The sequence below is a fragment of the Diaporthe batatas genome, assembly GCF_019321695.1.
Source record: "Diaporthe batatas strain CRI 302-4 chromosome Unknown Contig00003, whole genome shotgun sequence".
Classification (NCBI taxonomy): domain Eukaryota; kingdom Fungi; phylum Ascomycota; class Sordariomycetes; order Diaporthales; family Diaporthaceae; genus Diaporthe; species Diaporthe batatas.
In genome coordinates, this window is record NW_025408550.1 from 1,864,857 (window position 1) to 1,891,470 (window position 26,614).

The 26,614-nt window shown below is 38.9% G+C and overlaps 6 protein-coding genes across 6 annotated transcripts; 4 read left to right on the forward strand and 2 right to left on the reverse strand.

The window, feature by feature from the left end:
- Positions 1–4,677: 4,677 nt before the first annotated feature.
- KVR01_003514 (uncharacterized protein) lies at positions 4,678–5,691 on the forward strand (the record flags this gene model as incomplete). The annotated part of the gene is made up of 2 exons (XM_044787467.1): positions 4,678–4,695; positions 4,870–5,691. The coding sequence occupies 2 exons, from the start codon at positions 4,678–4,680 to the stop codon at positions 5,689–5,691; spliced, it is 840 nt and encodes a 279-aa protein (XP_044648529.1).
- Positions 5,692–11,182: 5,491 nt separating this feature from the next.
- KVR01_003163 (uncharacterized protein) lies at positions 11,183–12,074 on the forward strand (the record flags this gene model as incomplete). The annotated part of the gene is made up of 3 exons (XM_044787677.1): positions 11,183–11,288; positions 11,353–11,738; positions 11,901–12,074. 3 exons carry the CDS (start codon positions 11,183–11,185, stop codon positions 12,072–12,074), a joined length of 666 nt encoding a protein of 221 aa, XP_044648178.1.
- A 436-nt stretch (positions 12,075–12,510) lies between these two features.
- On the reverse strand, positions 12,511–13,632 carry KVR01_002260 (uncharacterized protein). The gene is made up of 3 exons (XM_044786737.1): positions 13,243–13,632; positions 13,093–13,164; positions 12,511–13,016 (listed from the first exon to the last, which is right to left on the reverse strand). Exons 1-3 carry the CDS (start codon positions 13,405–13,407, stop codon positions 12,528–12,530), a joined length of 726 nt encoding a protein of 241 aa, XP_044647275.1. The 5' UTR covers positions 13,408–13,632; the 3' UTR covers positions 12,511–12,527.
- Positions 13,633–16,015: 2,383 nt separating this feature from the next.
- Positions 16,016–17,118, forward strand: KVR01_002739 (uncharacterized protein; the record flags this gene model as incomplete). Its single annotated transcript, XM_044783994.1, has 3 exons — positions 16,016–16,273; positions 16,331–16,883; positions 17,057–17,118. 3 exons carry the CDS (start codon positions 16,016–16,018, stop codon positions 17,116–17,118), a joined length of 873 nt encoding a protein of 290 aa, XP_044647754.1.
- A 4,420-nt stretch (positions 17,119–21,538) lies between these two features.
- KVR01_002582 (uncharacterized protein) lies at positions 21,539–23,741 on the forward strand. Its single transcript, XM_044781231.1, has 2 exons — positions 21,539–21,574; positions 21,652–23,741. The coding sequence occupies exon 2, from the start codon at positions 21,673–21,675 to the stop codon at positions 23,620–23,622; it is 1,950 nt and encodes a 649-aa protein (XP_044647597.1). The 5' UTR covers positions 21,539–21,574; positions 21,652–21,672; the 3' UTR covers positions 23,623–23,741.
- A 1,057-nt stretch (positions 23,742–24,798) lies between these two features.
- KVR01_002681 (uncharacterized protein) lies at positions 24,799–25,900 on the reverse strand (the record flags this gene model as incomplete). Its single annotated transcript, XM_044783374.1, has 2 exons — positions 24,799–25,536; positions 25,619–25,900. 2 exons carry the CDS (start codon positions 25,898–25,900, stop codon positions 24,799–24,801), a joined length of 1,020 nt encoding a protein of 339 aa, XP_044647696.1.
- Positions 25,901–26,614: the final 714 nt, after the last annotated feature.

Sequence of the window (26,614 nt, forward strand, 5' to 3'; positions counted from 1 at the left end):
TTTAATTTTATTTAAATAAATATTTATTTATTTACTTTATTATATTATAAAAGAATTATTTAAAAATAATTATTTAATTTATTATATTATTAAATTAAAATATAATTTTTAAAAATAATTATATTTTATTATTTAAATTTATAATTTTAAAAATTATAAAAAAATTATTAATAATTAAATTTATAATTATATAAAAATAAATTTTATTTTAAAAAAGTTATTATTATTTAAAATAGTTAATATATTTTTAAAAAATTAAAATTTATAATTTTAATTTAAATTTAATTTATTTAAAAGTTTTTAAATAAATTTTAATTTAAATTTAATTTATTTAAAAGTTTTTAAATAAATTTTAATTTTTTAAATAAAATTAAAAATTAAATTAAATTATAATATAATAAAATAATTAAAATAAAAATCAATTAAAAATTATATTTATAAATTTTTAATTTTATATTTAAATATATATATATATATATAATAAAACTTTTATTTAAATATATAAATTATTTATATTTTTAAATTTAATTATTAAATAAAAATAAATAATTAAAATTTTAAGAAATATAATATAATATATTTTTAAAAATTAATTTAATTAAATTTATTATATAAAAACTTTTATAATAATTTTATAATTTTTTTAAATATAAAATTAAAAATTATAATTATAAAATTTTAATTAATTTTTATTTAATTATTTTATTATATTATAATATTATAATTTTTAATTTTATTTAAGTTTTTTTAAAAGTTTTAAAAAGTTTATAAAAAATTAAATTTAAAAAAATTTAAATTTAAATTTAAAATTTTTATAAATTTTAATTTATTTTAAATTAAATTTATAAATTTTAATTTTTAAAATAAAAATTTATTTTATATAATTATAAATTTAATTATTAATAATTATTTTTATAAAATTATTAAAATTATAAATTTAAATATTATATATAATAATAAAATATAATTATTTTATTTAAAAATTATTTTTAATTTAATAATATAATAAATTAAATAATTATTTTAAATAATTTTATTTATAAAATTAATAAATAAAAATTTATTTAAATAAAATTAAAATTTTAATTAAAAATATAATAATTTTATTTATTTATTTTAATTAATTTATATTTATTTAAATTATATAATAATATTATATATAATATTTAATAATATTAAAATTAAATAATTTATAATTTATAATAATTTTAATTTTTAATAAATTAAATATAATTTAATATATTAATATAAAAATATTTTTAATAATAAATAATATTATAAATAATTATAAAATTATTATAAAAATTTTATATAATATATTTAATTAAGTTAAATTTTAAAAATATATTATATTTTATTTTTTAAAATTTTATTTATTTATTTTAATTTAATAATAAAATTAAAAATATAAATAATTTATAATTTTATAATTTATTATATTTATATTATTATTTATTTTTAAAAATATTTTTCTTATTAATATATTAAATTATATTTATTAAAAATTAAAATTATTATAAATTATAAATTATTTAATTTTAATATTATTAAATATTATATATAAAATTAATATATAATTTAAATATATTTTAAATATAAAATTAAAATTTATAATTATAAAATTTTAATTAATTTTTAATTATTTTATTATATTATAATTTTATTTAATTTTTAATTTTTTAATATTTTATTTAAAATTAAATTTAAAAATTTTAAAATTAAATTTAAAATATTTATAAATTTTAATTTTTAAAAATAAAAGTTTATTTTATATAATTAAAAATTAATTATTAATAATTTCTTTTATAAAATTATTAAAATTATAAATATAAATAATAAAATATAATTATTTTATTTAATTCTTTTTAATTTAATAATATAATAAGTTAAATAATTATTTTAAATAATTTTATTTAATAAATATTTATTTATAAAATAAAATTAAAATTTATATATATTTTTAAAAATAATAATATTTATTTTTATTTATTTTAATTAATTTAAAAATTTAAATTATATAATAATATTATATTTTTTTAATATAAATTTAAAATTTATAATTATAATTTTTAATTAATTTTTATTTAATTAGTTTTTTTATTATAATTTTAATTTTAATTTTTAATTTAATTTAAACTTTTTTAAGTTATATAAAATATTTTATTTTTATAAATATAAATATTAAATTAAAACTTTTAAATTTAAATTTAAAATTTTTATAAATTTTAATTTTTAAATTAAACTTATAATTTTTAATTTTTAAAAATATATTAACTATTTTTAATATTAATAACTTTTCTTTAAAATAAAGGTCTACTTTTATATAATTATAAATTTAATTATTAATAGCTATTTTTCTTTTATTTATAATAAAGTTATTAAAATTATAAATTTAAATATTATATATAGTAATAAAATATAATTACCTTATTTAATTATTTCTTAATTTAATAGGTTATATAGTAGATTAAGTAACTACTTTTAAGTAGTTTTATTTATAAAGTTAATAAATAAATATTTATTTAAATAAAGTTAAAATTTTAATTAAAAAATAATAGCTTTATTTTTATTTATTTTAATTAATTTATATTTATATATAACTTAATTATATAGTAAATTTAATATTTATATATAATACTTATTAATATTAAATTAGGTAGCTTATAATTTATAATAGTTTTAACTTTTAATAAATTAATTTATATTAAAGTTAATAATATTAACTTAAATTAACTAAATATAGCTTAGTATATTAATATAAAAAGATATCTTTTAATAATAAATAGTATTATAAATATAATAAATTATAAAATTATTATAAAAGTTTTATATAATAAACTTAATTAAATTGATTTTTAAAAATATATTATATTTTATCTCTTTAAAACTTTAATTATTTATTTTAATTTAATAATAAAATTAAAAATATAAATAATTTATAATTTATAATAATATTATATATAATATTTAATAATATTAAAATTAAATAATTTATAATTTATAATAATTTTAATTTTTAATAAATTAAATATAATTTAATATATTAATATAAAAATATTTTTAATAATAAATAATATTATAAATAATTATAAAATTATTATAAAATATTTTATATAATAAATTTAATTAAATTAAATTTAAAAATATATTATATTATATTTTTTAAAAATTTTAATTATTTATTTATAATTTAATAAAAATTTAAAAATATATATAATTTATAATTTAAATATAAATTAATTAAAAATAATAAAAATAAAATTATTATTTTTTAAAATTTTTAATTTTATTTAAATAAATATTTATTAAATAAAATTATTTAAAAATAATTATTTAATTTATTATATTATTAAATTAAAATATAATTTTAAATAAAATAATTATATTTTATTATTTAAATTTATAATTTTAATAATTTTATAAAAAAATAATTATTAATAATTAAATTTATAATTATATAAAAATAAATTTTATTTTAAAAAAATTATTAATATTTAAAATAATTAATATATTATTAAAATTAAAAATTATAAATTTAATTTAAAATAAATTGAAATTTATATAAATTTTAATTTAAATTTAAAAGTTTTTTAAATTTAATTTTTAAAAATAAATATTAAAAATTTAAATAGAATTAAATTAAATTATAATAATATAAATTAATTAAATAAAAATTTATTAAATAATTATTATTATAAATTTTAATTTAATATTTAAAAATATTTATTTAAAAATATAATTTTTATTTTAATATAAATTTAAAAGAATTTATAATATATTATTTTTAAATTTTATAATAAAATATTAAAATATTTAAAAAAGTTTTAAAATAATTTATAAAAAATTAAAAAGAAAAATTTATTTTTAATTTTATATTTTTAATATTAATAATTATTAAATTTTTAATAATATAAAAAATATAATAAAAACAATTTAAAGTTTTTTATAAAAAAATTATTTAATATATATAAAATTATTAAAAACTTTATATATAAATTTTAAATTATTTAAAAAATTAATAATTATATAATATAAAAATAAATATAATATAATAAAATTTTAAACATTAATAATTTTAAATATTTTATTTTTAATTTTATTTATATAATATAAAATTAAAAATTATATATTTATAATATATTATATTTTTTATTTTTAATTAATATTAATATTATTTATTTTAAATATTAAATTTTAAGTATTTATTATTATATAAAATATTATATATATTTTAAATATATAAATATTAAAATTTAAAATATTTTTAAATTTCTTTTTAAATTTATTATTATTTATTTAATTTAAATTTTATAATTTAATTAGATTTATAAAGTTATATAAAGTAATATTATATATATAAATATATATTTAAATATATATATTTATATAGGTAAATAAGGAGGATTAGGTATTTATTAGCTATATATATTCCTATTAGATAATTATATACTTACTTCTACCCCGCAGCCCTAGTAATCACTCTAGGATATGAATATAAATTAATTAGCTCTCTCTTAATTATTAGCCCGATTGAAAGATGTCCGTCCGTAGGCCGAGCATTCCTTTGTGAAAGAGAAATGCCCTTATAATGTTAAGTGAGTTACAACCGGTCTTGTTTTTACCTACTTAATTAGTCTAGATACGCATTTTATTATTCAGAATTTCTTTTTGCACAAAATGGTCTCTTACAAGACGGTACAGCAATCGAACGCTCGCATATCGTCGGTAATCCCTCAAGGCTTTGTTGCGCTCTTCATCGGCTCGACCTCAGGCATTGGACAGAGTACTTTGCAGCACTTCGTTCAAAATGCGCCACAGTCACCACGAATCTATACTGTCGCTCGCCCGCAGACAGTAGGCTCACATGAGACCCTGTTGGATTCCCTGCGCCACTCCAGCCCAACCGCCAATATCTCTCTCATCAAGGCTGACGTCTCGCTCGTGGCCGAGGTGGACAAGATAGTCCAGGAGATCACCCAAAAGGAGAGCAAGTTGGACCTGCTCGTAATGTCCTCGGGTTTCATGGCCTTCGAGGGCCGCAAGGACACGAGCGAGGGGCTGGAGCCCTCCATGACAACACGTTACTACTCGCGCCAACGGGCGGTCGAGCAGTTGCTGCCCCTGCTCAAGAACGCGCCGGTCCCGCGGGTCCTGACCGTCTTGGCCGGAGGCCTGGAGCGGGAGCTCAACGTCAAAGACCTCGACGTCAAGGACCCGCGGAACTGGCATTTCATGACGTCGTCCAGCCACGCCTCTACCATGCACACGCTCTGCCTCGAACACGTGGCCCAAGAGAACCCAGAGCTGAGCATCCTCCACTGGTTCCCGGGCCCTGTGTCCACGCCTGGCTTGGCCAGGGCTGCCAAGTTTGGCATGAGCCCCCCCAACCAGATGAGTCAGGTTGAGTCAGGTGCACGCGGTCTCTTCCTGGCTACCAGTGACCGGTATGGAGTCCGTAGCGGCCTGGTGCCGACGCCACAGGGCCTCAATGCCGCCCAAAAGTCTGGCGGCGGCATCTTTCTCGTCGACCCATTGGGGGAGACGACTGATAACGAATACGTGCTATCGTCAATGAGAAAGAAGGGCGTCAACAAGCTTGTCTGGGACTTCACGCATAGGACCTTCGATCGTATCGCTGGCAGCAAGGTCACATTGGGTACAGGTGGATCCAGTTCAAAGGATGAGCTGTAGAGTTTGGAATCCATATTTACATATGTAAGTAACATGACGGTTTCCATGAAAGCCCATGAGTGGAATTAGAAAGGTCCATCCTTGACAAGGCGTGTTAAGGGCAGAAAAGTTAGTAAAATAAATTAAGCATATGAGAAATAAGAAGCGAAACAAAGGGTCTGACCTTTTGAATTATATCTCCTCTTACTTCTCCTTGTGCAGCAAAGTATATTAGTCAACTTCAAAGTGCGTTTATAATCCACACCAGTAGAACCGGCTCTGTACCTACCTAGGTAGATAAAAAGACAGCAGGAATCCACACTACCATGCTAATGAAATACGATAGGCCGTAGTCAAGCCAGATCAAGGAAAGGAGACGAATTAAATCCGTGAAGTAAAAGTAAGAAAAATAAGGAGTCCACAAGGTACTTAGAGCCATCAACTCCCGACACCTGTCTGTCATCTACAATGAATCTAGGTCATCCCAGCGCATTCAATTATTTGACAAGTTGAGAACCCCAAACAAAAACAAATGCGTTACTTTAACACATAACAACCCCTTTATGATGTTGTCGCACATATTGACTAGTGCCAGTTTGAATATGGTATTTAACTACTGGCCCGCTTTTATGCGAGGGAATAGTAATCATGAAATATTCACGACTTGTTGAAGTTCAAAAAGGAGACAGAGGCCAGGACTACCATATCCTGCCCAAAGTATCCGAAATCGTATCACAAAAATCGCTCCCGCACGACGTTGCCACCCTCATTTTCATGACAGTCAGATGGTATTAGCTCCCACGGTACGATGCACCTATATCCATTATCCAGCCCCGTCCTCGACATCCTCGAGAACAAAGCCGCCATCCCTTCAACCCGACGGAGATGCTGCGGACGACGTGTCCTCATCCGACTATCAGGATGCCCTGAAAAGTCCAGAAGCAGAACCGCCAGTGCTGCCCCGATCGCCGTAGAAAAGGATGTGTGCGATATGGATTTAGTGACGTTGGGCAGGGCGATGTCCTGCCCCAGGACCGCAAAGCTGTCAATCGCAGCCGGCATGGCTGTAGGGTTGAAGTAGGGGAAGCAGCGGGCCTCTGCATTCGTGGAGAACATGTAGAATAGCACTCCGGACTTATACAGGCGGCTGGGAAATGCTATATGCGTCAGGTCCCTATAGCAGCGAAGACAAGGATGTGAGCTTGTTTTGCCCTTCCGATGGCCTGAAGCATGTCTTCGTACTCGGCTTGGAATTCTGAGGGGATCACGATGACATCAACTTCCCAGGCCTCTCTGGCATGGTCAATTGCCTATTGTAGTCAGAAGGTAACTACGTTGCGATCGCTTTTCTATGGTGACATGCTGCGACGTACCTGGGTTAGCAATGATAGGGTTTGATGGTCATGGCGGCATTTTCCCTTATGCGAGATGTATACATCAGCGGCGCCGCATATTTGCTGGACCAGACGGACGATCAATGTTCCATGGCCGATGCTGTCGCGATAGATGTCGTTATTGTAGTCGACAAAGTCCTCGTAATCCTTGACTGCCCTTGAATCCGAGAAGTCTGCGCTGATAGTTGAAAACAGGAGGACCTATGATAACCAGGACGAGATTCGGGACTTCTCACTGAGGGTACATAATACATTGTGTCTCTAGAATCAATGTTCTATTGTTTGGTCATGTACCTAACTAATCGTTCCTATACTATATAAATAACCCTTGGGAACACATTTGAGAAGTAGCTGTGGCCTTCCTGACCACAAATGACTGGATTTATATCATAGTGACCTAGGACCTTGATTCTAAATCAACTTTGAGTACTATCATTGCCTCTCCTATTTTCTGAATAATTCAAATAATGTCCTCCTCTGTCGCTTCTATGGTAGATAGATCCAGTGACTGTATCTCTCTTCTGTAGATAAATAGCGAGCGATAGTGTCAGCGCCGCGCATATTATGAACACAACAGTCATTGAGTTTCCCACCAGGAATCGCGGAGCGTATGTTGTGTTATAGGTTAGCAGTGGGACCCATGCGTTGAATGCGTATCTGCAAGCCAAATTAGCGATGTGCTGAAAGGCTGTCTGTACTAAAGACAGAAGAATGCAAGGCATGTCCTCTCACGCTACCGAGTTGGTCGAGCCAAGAATGATCCTTCTTTCCAGACTATCTCCAGCACAGTGCTCGTTGACCATGGTCTTTTTTAATGTCAGCTTTGCACACGAGATTGGACAATACGTAGGTAGACATACAAGAAACACAGGACCCGAGCCTTGCGCGAAGCTGGAAGCTTGATAGTCAGTTGCCAATCAATCACCTAGATAAGAACACCTACCCGGTGAGATAAAATGACGCCCATTTAAGTCCGAATGGAACGCCATCCCAGATCGCCAAATTCAGGGCGGCAAAGAAGCAGACTGTGAGTGAAAAGTAGACAATTGGTGCGCGAACCTGCAGTGAGTCGCTAGTCCAGCCGTAACAAAGTGTTGTCACAATTGTGATTGCGTTTATGACAGTAGGGTAGGTGTTGATTTCCGGTACCGTGTATCTGTAGTAACGTTAGAGGAAATTCTCCACAAAGAAACCATGTAAATGATATACCGATTAAGGGACTTGAGCCACAAGTTCATGTAGCTTCCAATGTTTTCGCTGCAAATGAAGAACCTGAAAGACTTGTCAGATAGACGTTTACCCGCGAAAACTTTCTTCCGGGCCTGTGCTCACGTATAATAGATCGTGTAGACCCAAAAATGCCACTTCCTCAGAATACGCTTAAGTCCTTGCCACGTGAACGGTTCTTCAAGCTGTTTACCCGCCCGCTTCATTCGATCAAGAGCGAGAGCTTTCTCCTTGGCAGTCAGCCAATGCACTCGAGTATTGCTGGGTAAGTCCGGTAGTGCGTAGAAGGCTGGATAGATGTCAATCGTAATAGGTTCACTGCAACAATTCCAGGAAGAGAAAGCTACCCCAGAGAGCCATTGGAAATGTAATAACGCCATCAAATACGAATAGCCATCTCCAACCTGCGAGCCCGTGAACACCGTCCATTCCTGTGTAAAGGGCTGCTTGCTGTTCTGCGTGTTATTGGAAGCCGTTTACCGGAGGGGCGCAGATTCGGGGTACGAACAAGATATCCACTGAACATAGAGCCAACAAACGCGCTTGCAAAAAATATACAGGCTCTTTTGGCTAGTTCTGCTCGGACGTATCAATGATACGGCCTCGGATAAGATAATAAGTTTTTCTCCTCACCTTCTTTCGTATACCAGCCTCCAAGAACGGTATGAACCGCTGGGTAGAAAGTGCCTTCTGCGAGTCCGACCTATCGATTGATCGTCGGTAACTTGGGTCAAGCCTCGAGCTGTGAAGAGAAAACGAACGACTCACCAAAAAGCGACAGGCGTATAACTGATGAGTGTTTTTGACGGCAGAAGTTGCGAAGGTGACTATGACCCAAAATACTGCAAAGATTGAGTCAGATATTTCCACGTAGAGCGGTCCGAGACGGAGAGAACCTTAGGGAAGGAAACTAAAAAGCTCTCATAAAACATACATTCCCAGCTGGGGCACCATACAGAAAGTCGAACTATATATACAGTTAGTGACAACACACAAGCAGCCACAAGTGAGCTCCAACCTCTGGTGCAAATTATCTGTGACGGTATTTGTGAAACAACGTATCCTCTGTTCTTGTCAGTTGACATGTAGAATTTTCAAAATTTGCCAAGATTCTTCGCTCACATTGTCCACATCGTAGTGAAGCTGCAAAGTGTTCAGCAAGCGCGACCTTCTTGTGTGGTGGTTTGACCGCTCACGTTTGGTATTCATTTCCAACGACATTTAATTCTTCTTTCATTCCCGATACATATGCATTGGCTGGGAAGCTGTCAGCGTTGAGAGTTCGCAGACTCAACTTGTCAACCATTTACTGACAGATATTGTTTGTGTTCAAGTTCTTGCTGAAATAGGTAAAACCTGCCCAAGTGAGAATGAAGAAGTCAATCTTTGCAATAAAATGGCGTTCCTCGGGAGTCCTCTCAAATGTGTCCCAGACGACGGCCTGAATTCTCCTTCGCAGGGACTTTTTCTCCGCCGACGACCCATCGCCTGAAGAAGAGGCTGCTATAGGCAGCTCCAACGCCGACACGCCGGCGATTGGGCCATTCGAGTCTGTCATGGTGAGCTATAGGCGAAAGGTTGCAATAATCAAGTAAGATAAGAAGACATGTCGAAGATTTCGCCTCGTCTTGGTACATTGTGAGAGCAGAAACTCTCACCTATTTGAACGACCCGATGCCTGCTGGAGATAATGGTAGATGATAGAACTTCGCGTCTCGTCACGGGCATCCTCATGATACCATCGATAAGAGCATCTCGCTTGTAAAATGGAGTTAGGTGGTTCGCAGCTCTCATAGCAATTAGCCTTCATTGATTGGTGCGTTGCACGTTCGATGCTGGCTCGCCTTATGTGGAGGGCATGACACCATCTGAGGGGCTGCTGCAGAATACCTACCGAGAGCCACTCGTCTTTTGGCCTTTTGGCTATTTGTCGGGATAATTTATAGACATTTCTATTTTCAGTCCTACAAAATCGACAGCATTTTGAATGTACAATTGAATCTCCGATCTCATCATATCCCCTGCAAGGACAGCGCATGACCTACCCATTTACGAATACCCAGAGGAGACCTATGGACATCACATGCATATTATGTGCCATTTTTAATTACAAAAAAAGTTAATTGATTAGTAGTGGAGTACCAAGATTTAGAAGCTGTCGATCTTTCGAAGCTCGACTAGCTAGGCAGGAAGCAGGTATAAGCATAGAAGGTCCTCGGCTTCATCAACAAAAATGATCTGCTGGAGCGAACTCATTCCTTACCGTGACGACACCGACTGACGGAAATGATGGTCAGGCTTTGCTAAGTGATAGGCTATGACTTCATAGATGAGGAAGTCCAGTAATAATGTATACTAATCTCGATTTACTTCTATTTTATAATTTTAATTAAAAGAAATATAATAAAGTAATATTTTTAAAGAATAAATTTCTTTAAGTAATATAATCTAATAATAATATAAATATAAATTAATAAATAGATTAAAGAGAAAAGAATTAGAATAAATATAATTAAGGAATATACTTCTTTATATTTATTTACTTCTATATATAAAGAGAAGGTTATTATTATATCGGCTACAGCCGATACGGCTGAGCATGTTATTAATGGATCGAGCGTATAAGTGTATGAGACGCCACGGGTCCGTCTCATGTAAGACCGAACTCACAGCCATGGTTACATTCAGCGTAAAGGTGTATTCAACGATTTTGAGCGTATAGGCGTATTCATGTGAGCCTAGCTGCATTGAATTATGCATGCAAACGTCTCAGACACGGTAGGTGGTCAGTTTCTCATAAATCCAGGCTATTTCTTGACGAGAGCAGTCGGCCGAGTCCTTACCGATCACCCGATTCTTCAATCGTCAAAAAAACCTTGAAGTCACATAAAATGCACATGTTCTACTTTGTTAACCTGCTATTGAGCGAACTCTCCCTCAGGTGTGTTGCATACCCAAGCGACCCGCACGAATACATCCCGCACACCGAAAGCGACAGTAAGCCTTCCAACATTGAAATTTGAACCAACATTACACCCACACAAGGCTGACGATGCCACAGGTCGCTCTCCATGCCCAGGCCTTAACGCCCTGGCCAACCAGGGCTACATCCCCCGCGACGGTCGCAACATCGACCCGGCCCAGCTCGCCGAGGCCATGCTCGAGGTGATGAACCTATCGATTGAGCCTTTTCAGAGCGAGATCAACACCGCCCTCGCCCATTCGACCACCGGCAACAGCTCTACGTTCAACCTGGAAGATTCCAACGTCCATAACGACATCGAGATCGACGGCTCACTGTCCCGCAAGGACTTGTACTTTGGCGACAATATCCACTTCGACGAGGCGATCTGGGCCCAGAGTTCGTCCAAGTTTGAAGGTGACATAATTACTATTCGGACGGCTGCAGAATCTAGGAGGTATCGGACCAGTATGGCCAAGGCCGAGGTAGGTGGATGCAATCGCTTGGTTTCGCCCAAGTCAATTGTCGCTGTTCAAGGAGTTGTAGAAGAGAAAAGACTTCGGCTTTGTCAGCATGGATGCCGCCTTCGTGATAAAGACAAATTTTGGGCCCGTTGGGATATCTTACTGACTAGACATGGCGTCCAGAACCCAAACTTCACCAAGAACGCATTCATCGCTGGGCTTGCGCCAGCTATTTATATGCTGGTCTTTGGTGGTATAAATGCTACGCAGGCTCGGAGGGACTGGATCGATTCGTTCTTCCGTGAGCTTTTATTACAACATTTGAATGCAAAACTTTATTTGAAGGATGATGACTGACTTCATCATTATAAGGAGACCGATTGCCGACTCATCTGAACTGGACGAGGTCACCTGTGGAGCTTAAACAGGATGATCTCTTCGCCATGTCCTCAACGATTGCAGCTGTACCAGTTGCTACGCCCATGCCCTGATTGTGCATCAAATCTGCATCCCTGTGATGAGGTTTCGCAGACGTCACGGTGTTCCAAGGCTATTTATTATACAGAGATGAAAATAGAGTAGAAGTTCCAACGCACATGGAAAAACATGGATTATTCAGAAGAATTACGAGTGTTGAAGCTATCGTAGACTAGAGGGTTTGCAAATTTTCTATTGCAAACTACACATGTTGGCCAACATCTCAGACTTGATTGGAACCAGAGTCTAGCCAACAGATAATATCCTCGAGCCTAGACAGTGAAGCACTTTGCGAAGACTTGGGACCCTTCTATGTGTGAAAGTGATGCGCGTTCAAGTTAACTTCTTCCTCAAATATAGGTAATCAAAATCCTCAGTCTCCCCAGTAGTGGCGTTCTCCCACTTGTACGCAGCCACGTCCCTAGCAAAGACTTCATACCCCTGCTTCTCATACCAGTCCTGCACGGGCACAGCCGGTTTGGGTATCCCCTGTTTGGTATACACCTTCTCGATGAAAGCCGGCTTCATCTGCTGATCTTTAGGCATGGTGTCCAGCACGATGCATTTTGCGCTCAGGGGCTCCAGGGAGGCGATGCTTTCGACCATGCCCATGGCCTCCCGCCCGAAACCCCGGCTATGGAGAACCCAGGAGATGTAGAGGCCCGCGACCCAGACAATCCCCTCGTCTGTGAGTTTGAGGTGCGCGTTTTCTTCGGGGCGGAGGTCCAGGGCGACGTGGCCGATGGGGATGAATGCACGGTTGCTGGGTGTGCGGGGCTTTTGCCAGTGCGTTGTTGCTGTGTCCACGATTGGGGCTGACTCCTAGATGATGAGCGTCAGATATATATGAAAGTGGCGTTATGTCCGGGCTGAGGCCTTGTTGACCTTCGTTGCGTACCTGCGGAAACTCAGCAGTGTGTTGAGAGCTCAGAGCCTCTCGGTCTCGTGCTGGTAGGACCTCGGCAAGCAGCTGTTGGTCCGTATTTAGCAATCTTGGTCTGCAGAGTTGTAATATCAATACCTGGGTAAGTAGATTGGCCCTACTCACAACCCAGTAGAGAGTCTTCTGGCCAGCCTTTCCAAGCTCAACCCACCGTTGGATCTCATCGCTCCTCCACCCACATGCGACCCGTTGTAGGTACATGCGCTGCTGGTGCTCCTCGGAGCTAAAATCCCAGGGAATAAGATCGATCCTTGTTTTTTTATCTGCCATTTCAGCTCGAAATTACACACTAGGCATGCTTTTAATTGCCAATCCTTTTTCTGGGTCCCGCTGTCAGGTGAAGACAACAGGAGCCTATTTCAGGGAGTTGTGCGACAAACTGTTGGACGGTTGGGCTCTCGACTGTTGCGCGTCTAGATTCGACCTGACGGCCAAAATACTTCTGCAGCTTGAAAGTGTCATCGAGAATTGGAAGGATGATACGGGCCAGGGAATGCTTCTTTCTTGTGTTTGTTCTTGCCGTTCTGACTCATAGATAATGCTTATTATTAAGCGTGCATCAAGCTATGGGAACAGACTAACTAACCTAGTGCCCTTTCTCCCTTATCCGTGGGCTTCGGCTTCTACTTACCCACTCCTGGCGGAGTGGGTGCTAAAAACCTGCAACGGCCTAAAGTTTGCAATAAAAAGGAGGTTTTTTTATATATAAACTTCTTAGAGAGTAACCTATCAAGACTTTTTTTTAGCTATTAAATCTTAAGGTTATATATTATTTTTATTTAAAATAATATATTTTAACTTTTTTAAAATTAATCTAATTATTAAGAAAATAGTATATAATAATCTATTAATCTTAAGGATTTTAAAACTTATTCTTTTTTAAGAATTAAGTTAATATTAAGTTTATTATAATAAGTTGAAAGTACTAAAAAGTATTGTTTTATATAGGGAAAAGCCTGTCTTTTTGTTGTGAAGTTTAGGTTGTTGTGGGGTTTTAGTACCTATTACGCTAGTGGTGGGTAAGTGGAAGCCGAAGCCCACGGGTAGTTAGCTGTCTTCGAAGACGGGCGTTCTTAAGAATACAGGTACTAGATGAGGATATTATGCGCAAGCATGTTTCTTCAGCCTGCTAGATATTCTATCTCCTTTAATGCCTTCCCATTTTGCCATTCCCTCTTGACCGGAAGTAAGTTAAGCACAGCTATCATGGGGTTATACTGCTTGGTCTTTACTTGTCACGCCCATTAAGACTACCATTCCATACTAAATGTATACAGGTATATGAATGATCGGTGCATGAGTTTCTTTAATTTAAGTTATTACAGCTACAATACTTCGAGTTAAGTGGTTTCGCTTCTATTCCGTATATGTCCGAGGACATACATGGCGCCTTCACATGGTGGTAAGCGCTCAAGACACAGTGTATTAGGTAGGGTAAATTCAGATACGTAGCCCCATTTGTGACTTCGGAACATCTGTGATTACTTGATAAGCATCTCTCTTCCTCTGTGTATCCACCGGCAAGCGCCATAAGAGCCCCTTATTGGCGTTCACGATAGTCACGGTCTGAAGGCGCCGTGTGTGGCTTCGGACATATACGGACTAGAAGCAAGCCCGATGAGTATGTCACCCATTATTCAGAATGCCACTTTGAATGAGTCTATCATTTACGATCCAAACTGTGATAGACTCTCAGGCATTGAGATAAAGCTTGAGCTCAATTAACACAACGAAAACTGCCGTGTACCACTGTATTCCTCATGGCAGTGATGTGAAGCGGACTCTGAGCGCCCCAGGTCGAGCATCGCGGTGTCCATTTCTGTCCGCTATCTGCGGTCGATTCGGCCGATGGGCGGAGAGCCTCAGGAGAACGATGGTCCGGGGGATGGGGTCAGCGGTCCAATTCCCGGAGCAATCGAGTAGTCGCTCTGCTTGGCCTCTAGGTAGGTACTTACGAGAAGCCTAATTGCACATGTGTACTAGGAGTTCCCACAATTCCTTTCTTACTCTCACAAATGCATCACAATAGTACAGCCCTCCCTTCCAGTCTGCAAGAATCTCATTGGTGTATGATATTGGTCAAGGTATTCTATCCGTGCCGGGTTGTCTGTGAACACGAACTTGTGGTGAGAGGCTAAGCCGCTCGGCTAGCGACACATCCGGCGGATGAGAACCAGGCCGGAGCGATGCCATTTCTAGCCCCAACTCAACCTTCTCCCCATCAAAGACGAAAGGGAAATGATGGGTTGCTGGTACGGCGATCTCGGGGTAGCCTCCGCATTTGCAATTGCACCACCACAGTAGCTCCACCTGAATGCCCACACAAAAGGCTTTAATTCTCTGCCGCTTACGGGTGAAAAAGGGAATGATCACCTATGGTCTACATGCTTTTGACCATTGATGGATAGATTTGCTTCCGGCGTTGGCTCAACGCCACCAGAGGAAGCACGGGCCATCAATTCCTATTTTCGTGGCATTAAACGCTCATCATGATGCTTCTGACGATAGTAACCGTGCCGACAGCTTTCACTCTGAGGTGTATCTCAAGTGCTGCATCACGGGCCGCTCTTGCCGCGAAGTCTGGTCCAAACTGGGTTGAGTGACACAAGATCGTCATGGATTGTTCGATCTTCAGCCATTCAACGTACCTTGAGTTCACGTGGCATGAGAGTTTCTATGACGGATTGATGTCTACAGCTGAGTTCTGATGCCTGGAAAGCGTTGTATCCGGTCCCGAGAAACTTATGGCGTGCAAAATATCCGTTGTTGTCCTGTCTATAAGATCTCGTCGTTTCCTGTACGATACTGGTTTGGAGAATAGAGACACCCACAATAATAGTCTGAACATCACTGTCCGGATCAAACAGTTTCACATATCATGCATTTATACACTGCCCTCATGGTCCTTGCGACCTTGTCAGCTCCTTCTGTGTCAGCTCCTGTCCAGCCACGCGCCAATTTCGGCGCGCCCCCAGGAGGTGATGTCTCTATCCTCAATTATGCCTTAACACTAGAATATCTCGAGCGGAAGTTCTATCAGCAAGGCCTGGCGAACTACACCGAGAAGGACTTTCACAAGGCAGGATTCTCCCATGATTTCTACAAGAATCTGAAAGAGATCTACTTTGATGAACAAGTGAGTCGCCGTCCCCAAAAGAGTATGCCCCGCAGGACCTCGTCTGACTGATAATAGACCCACGTGTCATTTCTCGCGGGTGCTCTCGGGAATGCATCCATCAAGGAGCCCACTTTTGCCTTTCCCAGTACGGATGCCAAGTCCTTCGTGCAGCTTGCATCGGTCCTCGAAGGCGTCGGCGTCTCTGCGTACCTCGGTGCTGCAGCAGCCATCGCCGACAAGGCGTACCTGACCGCAGCCGGCTCAATCCTAACGGTCGAGTCGCGCCATTCGTCCTATGTCCGAAATGCCCTGGGCCAGGCACCCTTTCCCAAATCGTTTGACACACCTCTGGACTTCAACGCCGTCTATAGCCTCGCGGCTGGGTTTATTACCGCCTTCGCCCCAGGGACGCCAGCGCTGCCGTTCAAGGCGTTCCCGCCTCTGACAGTTCAGCCGAGCAAGAAGGCTTATGTTGCGGGCAAGTCGCCTGTGACTTTTACTAACGCATATGCCAATGCGATGCAGGCTGGATTGGCGCAGGAAAAGACCCCCGTGTACGCCGTGTTCTACTCAGGGTTAGACACATATTATGTTCCCGTAGCAGTCGATTCGGGAGGCAAGGACGTAAGTTGTGACGTCTTTAACCTACCTCTCTTTACTCCCTCAACTTCAAGGAATAAGCTGAATTAGCCACTTCATAGTACCAGATCAAATGCGTACCCGCTGGGAATGCCACACAGGGGCTTCCACCCCCTAGTGGGCAGGTCTATGTGGTCCTTAGTACTGCTGATGGAACTAAAGTTAAAGCTGCCGACGAAAATACGATCTCTGGGGTTGGTGTTTTGGAAATTGGTTCCAAGTAGAACCAAGGATGGTCGGGGGAAATCATGAATTTAACACCATTGCCACCGTATGAAGGCGCCATGTATGTCCTCGGACGTATACGGAATGGAAGCGAAACCACTTACCCACGTCGAGGCAAGATAGTCTCCGACCAGTCTGGCCCCAGATTTAGTCCTGAAATTGTTACTGGCGATGACTGTCATCTACCCCATTTGACTTGCTATTTTCTCATGTGAATTCTTGATTATCGTTCCAAGGTTGTCACAGAAAATTTCGGGCACAGACTCGTTTTCATGAGACGGCAGGAGGTTTCATACAGTGTGGTGCCACTTGCCTTGCCACGTGAAATAGTTACGATGCCACTTGCTCGAGACTTTGTACAAGTCGTGCAGCCAATACCGAGCCTTTTCTTCAGCTCACCATAAATAATGACACGGGTGGAGGGTTTTCGTATCTGGGTAAGCTCATGGATCTCTCGCACCTCTTCCTCACCTCTCAACTAACCACCTGGAACATATTTTTGTTTTAGTTTCATGGAAAGAGACCCCTAGTACCTATTTATTGAGACGTAGTGCTCGGTTAAGCCTGCCTAGTTGATGCACATATCATCATGCGAGATGAGGACCACCCTGCGACTAAGTGGTTGGCCAGCAAGACGAGTGGATGGTTCAGATCGAGAGAAAACAAGTTGTGAGTCGTTCCCTTGTGCATTTTCTCGCAACGCGTACCCAGCTGACGTGATGAGTGGACGCATGGTGGCAGACAAATGGGGGACCATTCGTTAGTCAGCCACCCAACGACATACTTCGAACTTCTAAGTTCGCGATAGCCCTCCATAGCTTCTAAATGAACTAGCCAACTACACTACAGTGGGGCTTAAAAAGTCTCGACCCCCTTTACATTCCTATAAAACAAAATATATTTTACATAAATTCTACCTATAACTTTAAATTTCTTTTTTATAATAACTATACCTTCTTATAAATACTTATTTTTTAAAAAAAGTAACTTTAAATTATAGGTTTTCTTATAAATTTCATTTAAAATATATAAATATAATATTAAATATATTACTTAAAAATAAAGGCTCTATTTAAATTTTTTATAAAATTAATATCTTTTAACTATAATTAAATAAAAAAATAATAAACTAAAAAACTAACTATTAAACCTTATAATAATTATTTAAAATATTTTAATAATTATTTTATTTATTAATTAAAGTTATTAATCCTTAAAGAAAATCTTTTATTATATAATAAAATTTAAAATTTACTAAAATTAATATATTAAATAATATTATTTATACTACCTTAAAATTTATTTATATTAATTATTAAATAATTATATACTAAATACCTTTATTAAAAAATAAAAGCTTTATTATTATTAAATTAAATTATAATATTATAATATTAAATATTTATTATAAATTAATATTTAAAATTTACTTTTAAATATTAGTATTTATATATTATCTACTTATAATATACCCTTATAAATAATCTTCTTTAATAAATATAATATTTAAAATTATTCCTTTAAACCTTTAAAATAGATTTAAAGCTTATAATTTTATAATAATATAAGGTATTATTTAAATTAGTTAAAATAACTTAATAATAATAAAAAAACTTAAAAGCTAAATAAAATAGGTATATTATAAACTTATACTTAAAAATTTTATAAAAACTTTTTCTTATTATAATAATATATAAAATTTCTAATAAAATAATACTTAAATTTATACTATAAAAATAATATAAACCTTTATATTAAATAATAGAATTTCTTTAATAAACTAACCTTTATAATTATTTAATTTAAACTTAATTAAAAATATTTAAAAGCTATTTAAAGTAAAGTTAAATAAATAATACTTTAAATTATAAAAATTAACTTAAAATAGAGCTAATATAAATTATTTATTAATATATAAAAGTATAATAAATAATAAATTAAAATAAAATTAATAATATTATTTAATTATTAAAATAAAGGTTAAATATAATTTATAAATATAAAGAAAGCTATATAAAATATTAAAAAAAAGACTTTAATAATTAATTTAATATAAATTAATTATTTTTAATTAATTTCTTTATAAAGTTATACTTAATTAAAGTTAGGTGGTTATTTTAAGGGTATATAGTAAAAGAGGGAGGGGGCTAAGACTTTCTAAGCCCTACTATATAGGTACTCTTATATCCTCTACTACTAGAAACCCTTTTAATCACTAGGACCTCCCTACTTTAAGCACCTATACCACCCAAATTCAGTATAAAGTATACTTAATAAATAGAAAAATAAATATACCTCCTTTTTAAGACTATTATTAACTCTTTTATCCTTTTAGATACTCTTTTTTTATTATTTATTTTTATTAACTAATCTTAATATATTTAAAAAATCTTTATTATTACTAAAAGATTACTTAGGGACTTTATATAGTGAGTAAGGTGAGAAAGCCTTAGGGCTATCTCTTAACTTTAACTTCCTCCTCTTCTCTTTATTTCTACTATTAAAAATTACTAAAAACCACTATTTTACCCTCTCTCTCTCTCTCTCTTTCTTTCCCCTCTTCTCTCCTTAAGAGTACTAATTATAAAATAAATAGCCCTAATAAAGGACGTATAGCCATTAATAACTAACCCTTTTAAGCAGAACCCCTCTAATCCTTTAGCTAAAGGCTGTTACCTTAAAGTTAAGGTTGAATTTAAAGTTAAATTTAAAATTAAATTTCTATAGTAATAGTTACTCTAATCTAGAATAAAGTATTAGATACTTTTAAGTAAAAGTACCTCTCTTCTATATTTAATACAATATGGCAATTAGAGGCCCCTTATTGGAGTTATAGGAAAAGTAGATAGTAGAGGATATAAGAAAGGCCCCACTATACCACTCAGGTGAATTGCACCCTAAGAGTGACGCCTATATGCATGCATCGTTTTAGGCCAGACAGGATGAGAAAAATTTCATATAATGACGGGCAAGGACAAGGCGACAAATGTCAGACGTGGAAAAAAGGATTGGCTGGATGAAGCAGTGCTACCAAGCCAGGCAAACTGGCAAGGCGACCTTTTTTGTGTATAGCTGGTCGTATAGCGAGCCAATTAAGTCCAAGCATGTACTATTCAACATTCTCAGCCCTAGGACTATTATCTCGATCGCCACCAGAAGCTAAGCTGGGGCTGCCGGTCCGCCCTAGGAGGAGCCCCTGGCCGTTGCGGCTCACTCGCATCTACGTAGTAGCTCTGTGCTTTGAGGAGGAACTCTTTCACTGGCCCCACAAACACTGTATTGGAGGAATCGGCGACCTCATCCCAATATTCGAGACCGGTCAAGCAGCAAATTCAATGGCATCTAGACAAAGTTTGTAGGAGTTGGGTAGCGAGGAGTAACAGGGGGAAGCATGCGGCCGGGGATCGGGCACTGACTGTCTGCTGAACACCAAGCCCAACTCATGCACTTCCCATACTATTGCAGAATGATCTATAATTCCCATTAACGTCCTCCAATATTATACGAAAATAGTCACCTTCCCGACTCCTCAGAATCACATGCAAAGGCTGAACCTTCAGCCCACGTATCACACCTTGCCACCTTCACTCCAGCCCAGAATGTTGAAGGCGAGGCCAAATTTGCCGAGCACCACATTGAAGCGCCAGACTATTCTACTTGGGACTCCCAACAATCAATGAACCCCACTATTTACGTCGCCATTCCCCGAGGGTCAGTTTGGCCGAGGCTCCATCTTGGCCGACGCTCGGGGCCCCGCTAGAAGCCGCATAGACGGCACGCACAAGATCCACTTCTACCACTCAAAATGGAAAATAGCATGCTTCAAGGACAGATTCAGCCGCGGGGGGTAACATCGGGACATTTTTAATGCAACACATGTCTCCGAGCTGAGAGTTACATTATTAAGTGGATGATGCCATGGACCTGCTAGGCCATGCGACGAAGCCATGCGACGAGGCTATCGGGCTATGTCGCCTCCACCCTCAGCTGAGAGCTAGGCACGATAAGAGCTGCAGGTTGTTCTAGCCCCTGAAGCTCTTCATAAGATATTGCAACGTCCGAATATACTCAAGGGTGGGCGAGCACGTGGAGGGGAAGCTAGTTGACACTATACTACGTGAGCAACATCCCTGGCAAAGATCGTCGCCGTTGAGCCAGTGATAGTTCGGTGCCTAGCAAGGGTAGAGACGAACTAAGGCCGGTAGCAGCCCGGATGTGGCGACAGCGCCGGCAGAGGATTGCTTCGCCCATGGACATCCGCCGAGAGGGGAAATGAAGAGGGGACAGTTGATGTACGATACGATGATCAGTTGGAAAAGGGGGGTTTTGTCGCCTGCAGGAGTAGTATAAAGAGTTGGTTTCATGATGGGATCGCGCAGGATTCTGTGTGGCTTGTTCAGCATCTCTTATCGTATTTGGCTGCAGTGTCAGAAAGTGATAGACACAGAGGTCGCGGTAGGTCCAGACTTTTTTTTTTTTTTTGTTGTTGTTGTTGCTGCAGGTGGAAGACATCCCGGCTGACGCTCATGCAGGACAGCCACATCTAGCCCAGCATGAAGTTTCAGCATATGCTGAGGGCCACTGCGGCACTTGCTACATCTGCAACTGCCGTGAACCTCACTGGCTACGAATATGTTATCGTTGGCTCTGGTGCTGGCGGAGGTCCCCTGGCTGCCCGTCTTGCCCTCGCCGGCCACAAGACCTTGCTCCTTGAGGCTGGCGACGACCATGGCACCGAGAACAACTACACTGTCCCGGCCTATAGCGTGAGGATGTCAGAGGAGAAGGAGGTCTCGTGGAACTTCTTTGTTCACCACTACGCCGACAACGCCCGCCAGGCTCGAGACTTCAAGACCAGCTACCAGACCCCTTCTGGCTCCATATACACCGGCCTGAACCCTCCTGCTGGCTCTAAGCTGCTGGGTACCCTTTACCCACGTACTGGTGCCCTGGGAGGATGCACAGCACACAATGCCTTGATCGCTGTCTACCCCCACCAGTCAGACTTCGACTACATCGCAACCATGACCGGTGACTCGTCGTGGTCTGCCGACAACATGCGCCAATACTTCGTCAGGATGGAGAAGAATCAGTATCTGCTGCCTGGGCAACCTGGGCACGGTTATGATGGTTGGCTTTCCACTGAGGTTGCACCTCTAAGCATCGTGACCGGAGACGGCCAACTCCTCAGCATGCTTACCGGAGGAGCATTCGCCCTTGGTAACGAGACCAACTCCGTCATCAACCTCGGAACTTTGATCGCCGGCGACGCCAATGCAGACACTGACACCCGCGACACTACACCTGGCTACTACCAAATCCCTCTGTCAACCGGCGATGCTCACCGTGTTGGCTCCCGCGAGTTTGTGGTCGCGGTCCGCGATGCCACCAATGAGGACGGCAGCAAGAAGTACCCTCTTGATGTCCGCCTGAACGCCCATGTTACCAAGATCACTTTCGATAAGTCTGTTAAACCACCGCGTGCGACCGGAGTTGAGTTCCTCGATGGCAAGTACCTTTACAAGGCCAGCCCCCTGAGCAGCGGTGCCACTGGCACCCCTGGCTCAGTTACAGCTTCCCGCGAAGTCATCATTGCCGGCGGTGTCTACAACTCGCCTCAGATTCTGAAGCTCAGCGGTGTCGGCCCTGCTGCTGAGCTCAAGAAGTTTGGCATCCCCGTCATCGTTGACGCCCCCGGTGTCGGAACCAACCTCCAGGACCACTACGAGATCACGGTCCAGGGCAAGATCCCGAACAACTGGACTGCCTTGGAGGGCTGCACCTTCGATGAGAGCGCAGCAGATTTGTGTCTCGACCGCTGGGAGAACCCTGTTGCAGGCGACCACGGCCTGTACTCATCCCCGGGCCTCGCCGCCGCCATGTATTACAAGAGCTCCGTCGCCACCAACAACGAGTGGGATGCTTTCGTCTTCGGCGGCCCCGTCAACTTCCGCGGCTACTTCCCCAACTACAGCTTCAACGCCACCGAGGAGCACGACTGGTTCACCTGGGCCATCCTGAAGGCCCACCCTCGCAACACTGCGGGTACCGTGAAGCTGCTCTCCGCCAACCCCCTTGATATGCCCGAGATCACCTTCAACTACTTTGACACGGGTAACAACGACTTCCAGGCCGACGTGACCGCCCTGACCGAGGCCGTCGCCCTCGCTCGTGACGCCTTTGCGCGCCAGCTTGTCAACGTCACCGAGGTCCTCCCCGGCGCAGACGTCCAGGGCGCTGAGGCCGTTGGCCAGTACGCCAAGGACACCGCATGGGGTCACCACGCCTCGTCCACCGTCCCCATCGGCGCCGATGGTGATAAGAATGCCGTCCTGGACTCTAGCTTCCGCGTTCGTGGCGTGTCTGGCCTGCGTGTTGTTGACGCCTCGGTCTACCCTCGGATTCCTGGCACGTTCACCGCCGTGTCGACCTACATGGTTGCTGAGAAGGCTGCGGACGTCATCCTGAGTCAGCTTAATGCCACCTCAGCCAAGAAGAGGTAAACGAGATTATTTTGGGAGGATTCTACTATTTAGCAACTTTCTATGATGTACATATACACTTTTGGTACATGACGATCAAGATCAGATTCACGTAGCACAATGTAAATGCAATTCAGTCACCTACTTTGTTACTCATCTACAGTGAAGAGCCTGAGAAAAAGAACAATTGAGCTCGGAGTAGATTTACAGATTGGACGGTGCAGAGAACGCAGCAGGGGTTACTTCCGGAACGTCAGTGCATGCAAGATCTGTGAGGAACATTGAACACAACATGAAATGCATGGCGATTCGCTCCTGTGCTATAAGCTCGCTGAGACGATGAAGCACTGTTTCCATCACGCCATTAGATGGCGCAGACATCAAACTCCTAATGCAAGAGATGTCATCATAGGTTAAGTAGTTATACTATAGTCAAAATACATACCTAGGTATTCAATTTTGAGAGCGCAAGTCCATACTTCCTCAGACCGCTTACACACTCAATGAGAGCAATGGTCCAGAGACGTCTGGATGCTCGGCTGCGGTTCTCTTTGCTTTTGGTTGTAGGCAGAGAAGGGTGCTGGAGGAAAGTGAGAAACGGTTTCCATTTAAACTCGACAGTATAGCTGCCAAGTAGACCTACTAGTAGTACTTAAGTATCCGAAGTCACTGAGCCAAGCACCAGCTTCAATGTGTGTTTGCGACGGAGCCCGGTTTCAATTTAGCATGCATACCAATATTTGGTGTCTTCAAGTATGTTCCATAGTTCATGGGTATGTTTACAGTTCAAAAGTCGTTGTTGGCGCCGGCTAGGTGTAGCATGTGGCGCCCAGCCACGGGCTCGCTGGCATGCATAATACAATGCAGTGAATTACACGATGCAGCAGGACTGCATCGTACGTATTAAATCGAGTACTCAACATATTGCCAAAGGTATGAACCAAGTGATTGAAAGCATCTATCGTACTTTGTCCATGACTCAGAGGTCGAAGAAGTATTTGAAAATGATGGGTGCACCCCGGGGCCGTGGTGACAATTCTTTGGGTAACCTTCCGCTCGAGTACTTGATTCTACAACGTCGGGGCTCGGCTTTCGACTCATTCTAGCTCCAGGCTCCCATTTCAAAGTCGCTTCCATCGTCTCTTTCGTCAAGTTTGATCTCCTCACTCTGTTGAATCCCTCCGGTGCGAGCAGCGCTCACTCCGGCCTAGTAGTGAGCTCGCACTCAGACCCTGTTTCGAGGTGATCATCAAGCCTCATTGCGCCCTGCGTGTCAGCCTTATTTCTAACGTTAGTTTTAGGCTTTCCCGAGCCACCAAAAGTGATCAGGCTGGGATGCAACCTCCACTTGAGAGTATTGCTGGCCCCGAATCCCGCCTTGCTAGAGTTCCGCGTCCGGAATGGGAGCAAGGGGCGCAGTGTCGGTACACACGCCAGAATGATGGCCACAGCGGGCTCGACGGCACTGTAGGTCATGGCATTGGCGATGGAGTAGGTGTAGTCGTTGAAGTCGATGGTGACAATTGCTTGAAGACGCAGGGCACCAACTATGCAGGTGAAGAGGCCGCAGGCGAACGTAGCGATGAGCGTCAGCCTCCTGTACAATGACATCTCGAGCCTGCTTAGGCTGGGTATGGGCAAAAGAAGCACCATCAAATCTGTTGATATGTTGATTGAACCAGTGAGGATGTAAGAAAGGAACTCATTCCCACAGTGGCCGCCGTCAATAGTGGTGTCCCAGTAAAATGTTAGAGGCTGGCAGACGAGAAAAGCGGCGAGTATAGTCCCTATTGTGTAACCGATGCACAGAGATCCAATGAAGCGTGCAGACCAGAGAAACCACGTGAGTGGAAATACTCTGCAGTAGAGCAAAAGAAGGGATATCTTGACAAAGGTCACGGTCGTTGACCACAAAACTTGCACAGCCAGACCGATCTATACAATACAAGACTGTCAGCATTCTAAATTCAAAAGGCGAGGAGGATTTAGGGTCGAACTGATCAGACTTGAGACTTACCTTCTGAAACGTGATCATGGAGCCTCCGTGGGCAAAGATCTCGGCGACATGCAGTCCGCCACCGCCAACGAGGCATTCAGCTATGTTCAGCCCAGAATAGCCGACTGACAGAACCAGGGCGACCAGCAGAGTGTAGTCGCTAGAATCTGGCTTTCGGTGGGCAAGACGCCGTGCAGTGAATCGTAAGGCGACCGCAACAATAGAGAAAATGCTGAAGATCGCCGGTGCGATTATCATGCCATATTGCCGGTCACGAATGAGGGGAAAGGTGACTGTGCCCATGATGGACAATCTACAAAAATCGTGTCTGGATGAAAAGGTGAGTGTTTGCCAAACCAGATGCAAGCCATTGCATTTTGTCGAGATTCTGCTCAAATTTAATCATATCTACTCCAGACCGTGCCATTTACTGTGCCACAAGTCAACCGTTGAAGTCATTGCAAAGGCAATGCCCAGGTGAGTCAAACCCTAGAAAAATGGGCGTTGGTTGTGTCCAAATTTCAAGATGTCATGTACTTGTGGTATCGATCACAGGGACAAGGTCGGATCTGTACGTCTGCTACCGCGGCCGCTGGCCAGTGTTTATAAACCGGATGTGAAATTATTCGGTATCATCTCTCTGGCTCAGCCGGCCCACACCCCGTGTTTGAGACGAGTGAACGGTGGAGCAACTCACTCTGTAACTTCCAAAAGTGCCTAGCGTGTGCCACCAGGGTAGCTTAAGCAGCGGTGTTGGTGGTTACGGGCCGAGGCCTGCACGCATGTAACCAACAGGTCGTCTAGGTAGTTTCTAGGATTGGCCCACTTGTTTTACAACTGCTGAGTGGAACCGGTGCATTTCTGAGGGCGTTTTGGTAAGATCCGCGGTAATGAGCCCCTCCCTTGCGACTGTTGGTTTCTGGTGGATTGATGGGACGACATGGAAGTCAACACGCATATCGATCAATCAACATCGTTTTTATGATTGGCTCCAGTGCGTTGATTATCTGCTGGAGG

What these genes read in the sequence shown, in the direction of transcription:
- KVR01_002260 (XM_044786737.1), bottom strand. Translation starts at nt 13,407, where the DNA reads ATGGCAGATAAAAAAACAAGGATCGATCTTATTCCCTGGGATTTTAGC. An exon ending in AGAAGACTCTCTACTGGGTT is followed by an intron (nt 13,165 to 13,242) that starts GTGAGTAGGGCC and finishes ACGGACCAACAG; the next exon opens with CTGCTTGCCGAGGTCCTACC. An exon ending in ACACTGCTGAGTTTCCGCAG is followed by an intron (nt 13,017 to 13,092) that starts GTACGCAACGAA and finishes CTCATCATCTAG; the next exon opens with GAGTCAGCCCCAATCGTGGA.
- KVR01_002582 (XM_044781231.1), top strand. Translation starts at nt 21,673, where the DNA reads ATGAAGTTTCAGCATATGCTGAGGGCCACTGCGGCACTTGCTACATCT.